At 43.6% G+C, this 3,370-nt stretch overlaps 1 protein-coding gene across 1 annotated transcript; it reads left to right on the plus strand.

The window, feature by feature from the left end:
- The first annotated feature begins 488 nt into the window (after positions 1-488).
- LOC139114629 (uncharacterized) lies at positions 489-3,132 on the plus strand. Its single transcript, XM_070676463.1, has 2 exons — positions 489-617; positions 1,842-3,132. The coding sequence occupies exon 2, from the start codon at positions 1,866-1,868 to the stop codon at positions 3,078-3,080; it is 1,215 nt and encodes a 404-aa protein (XP_070532564.1). The 5' UTR covers positions 489-617; positions 1,842-1,865; the 3' UTR covers positions 3,081-3,132.
- The last annotated feature ends 238 nt before the right edge of the window (positions 3,133-3,370 follow it).

A 3,370-nucleotide genomic window follows, 5' to 3' on the forward strand; every position in this document is an offset into this window, starting at 1 on the left:
TGGGTGCTAAGGGGAATTGGGTTCATAAAATCAATTTTAGATACTAGTAGAATTAATTTAAGCACATAAATTAATTTGAAGGCATGCATAAACTTAATTCAATGAATGCATTATAAGTTAGTTCTATACTATATAACACTTATTTAGGATGACTGCATGAAACAAAATTAAAAATGCGCGAAAAATTATTTCTGGTCTATATATAATTAATTCTAACACACTAAAATTTATGGAAAACATAATTTTGACCAGAACGGCCCGAATATACATCATCTTTATTATTCCTCCTAGAATAGAGGCAAAGAAACGTTTATTATTATAGAACAAATGTTAAAAGTTGTTACTTAGAAAACAAAAATATATGAAAAACCAGTGAATTATGTTTTAAATTAAAAAAATGTGGTTTCCAAAATGGTTACAATGGCAACATAAAACAAAAATGAACATGGAGTCGGGTTCATTGTGTGATAAAAGAAGTTACACTGTAAGGCATTTTATCTATGCAAATGTTACCCTACAGCGCCATCTGTGGCAGAGGTCACATTTCTCCCAGTCTTGTCCTCTTTTGCATGAGGACGCCCGCCAGACAACATCGCCATTTTTCGGCTCTACCCTTGGTCAGTTTTAACATCACACAAGGTATTTATATAATCCTTTTTCACAAGACACCATGTCCCCTATCCGCGTACTACTTCTGGGACATTATTTCATACGCCGTCTAGGGGAATATACGGGCAGAAACTCACTCATTAATTTCTGTTTGTCCGGAGTGCGTGTCTTTGTGAGGGGTATCAGCGGAGGTACCTTACGTTCTTTGAGTATGTCGTACGTGAGAGACGTGTCGCCGGATATAGTATTTTTAGACATCGGTACAAACGATCTCTGCAGTGTGTATAGTTCACCCGAGGCTATTGCTCAGAGGATTATTTTATTCGTGCAGAATCTCCATCGGCATTTCAGCGTTCGAGTTGTAATTGTTAGCCAGGTTTTGCATCGTGCCCGGTGTCCGGAAAACATCCGGGACTTCAATGCACGTGCAGACGCGCTGAACGAACAATTGAGGGAGTCTTTGGCGGGAAATCCCTTTGTGTTTTTCTGGTCACATGTCGGGTTATGGCGGTCATCGCTACCAGTATTCCACAGGGATGGGGTACACCTTAACGAGCTGGGCATTCGCCGGTACTATCGTAGTGTACGAGGTGCTCTACTTCGCGCTTGTCGAGCATTGGCATAGTACGTCGCCATGCCTTCGATCATTATATTTTTATTGTAGTATAGCTGTGGTCGGAATGTAGACAGAGTGGCATCAGACCAGGGCTTGGGAATCGTGTGTGAATCTTGTTACATACCACTCCCCACGCTGCTTGTTTTACTGCGGTGCTTACAGCCCATGACAGATCCCCATGTCGGGTGTTGCTGTTTTTACAGCTTGTTTATTTTTCCACTTCGGTGGAATGTCAGCTGCTCTGGTAGCGCTGTCTTTTTTTCCACATTCTTGGATGCAGCTGTGTTTTTCAGCTTGTATTTTTCCCGTTCATTGTTGGGATCGGCTGGGAAAGCAACTTTGACATTTTGGCTGCGGAAGGGGTGTTTGTATTTTATTTTCAGGGCAGCGTCCCTGAGCGGATTCTCCATGCCGTGGATCTTGCTGCCACTCAACCACAGTTTTTCTTTGCCTCATTACATGCAGTCGTGCATATGTCCAATTGAGGGAACGGGCAATTTCAGCTTTTTGCCTTAGTTTTGCAATAGCTTCACATGTGACCAGCTGTCAAAAGTTTTGAACTATGGGTATTATAACCCCTTAAGTGGAACTCAGACAATTTCCTTTTTCTGCCTAGTTTTCATTTTCTTAGCTCATAGGCATGGCTCGAGGCAAAAAGATAACCCAGAAGAAGGCAGCTGGCTCCAGTACCACAAGTAAAAGAGCAAGTCGAACGGCTACAGCAGCCAGTACTAGGGCTACAAAGCAACGGGCAACATCGTCAGCAGCAGTGGCTACAGCAGCCAGTAATAGAGTGACAAGGCAACAGAGAACATCAACATCAACAGGGCAAACACCTAACAACACGGCAGCATTACAGGCAACATTGCAGAACACTATACAAGCACTGAATACTGTAGCCGACAAGCTGATGGGAGGTCCTTCAAACCCAGCGCAAAATATGTCGCAAACAACAAGTGAACAGCAAGTACTTAATGCAGTACAGGGTTCTTTGACCTCTATCACAGGTAACAGTGGGTTGGGCAATGATGCAAGGCCAAATAATATTGTGCAACTTGTGCAGAACACCGTCAACAGTGTTGTAGGTGGCATTGCACAGCCCCCTGATGGCACTGGGGGTCAACTGACGGGTGTTGGAGTCAGTCACTTCACTAGCTTGTCTGTGCCACTTGGTGCAACCCTTTCCGACAAAGTTAGGCAAAAAATTTGGTCTGGTGATTTCATAGAGTTCAGCGCCCTGCTATCTAAAACCAAGCAGGAGCAGTATACATTATGTGTCCAAAATCCAGGTGACAGTGACACTCCATCCTTTCAGTTGGTTCCCACTGAAAAACAGATCCCCATCAATTCGATTGACAAATGGATTTCAGCTTGTCAGGTTTTTGCAGCTGTGTATACTTCCAAATTCCCTCATGAGGCCCCCGCTCTGATGAAATACTTGGAAGTTATTCGTAATTTGGCAGCTTCAGGAGGTAATTGGAGGTTTTACGATGTTAATTTCCGTTTGATGAAACAGTCCACCCCTTTACCATGGGACCAGATTCACATTGAGTTATTCCTACGGGCCCGTACTCCCATTAAAGAAAGTGCAGAGTTTCACAAGCACAATAGGCATCTTTTTCGTGGAAGCCTCGCAAAGGGTGTCTGCTGGAATTTCAGTGCAGGAAAAACATGTACAGGGTGTTCATATGAACACAAATGTTCCAAATGTGGCGGGGCACATCCAGTCACTAGGTGCAGGGCCACCAAGCCAGGGCAATCACAAACAGCTTTGTCCAAAGCAAATGCAGGACAACCTGCCAAACAGCACACCCCCTTTCCCAGCCAGCAAGCTACCAACGCCAATAAAAGTTAGCTCATTCGCAGGTTTTTTACAGGGCTATCCTAATGACTTGGCATCATATTTGCTACATAGCTTCACGTTTGGTTTTTCAATTGAGTTTGTTGGAGAAATCAGGACCTGTTACAATCTTGTTTCAGCCATAGCACATCCCACTTTGGTAGAGCAGAAATTGGACAAAGAATTGGCAGCAGGCAGAATTGCGGGACCTTTTCTCAAACCCCCTTTTGATCCATTCTGGGTTTCCCCACTTGGGTTGGTGCCAAAAAATGTGCCAGGCGAATTCAGGTTAATTCAGCATTTAT

The sequence above is a fragment of the Ptychodera flava genome, chromosome 2 (assembly GCF_041260155.1).
Source record: "Ptychodera flava strain L36383 chromosome 2, AS_Pfla_20210202, whole genome shotgun sequence".
In the NCBI taxonomy this organism is placed as follows: Eukaryota; Metazoa; Hemichordata; class Enteropneusta; family Ptychoderidae; genus Ptychodera; species Ptychodera flava.

What these genes read in the sequence shown, in the direction of transcription:
- LOC139114629 (XM_070676463.1), top strand. Translation starts at nt 1,866, where the DNA reads ATGGCTCGAGGCAAAAAGATAACCCAGAAGAAGGCAGCTGGCTCCAGT.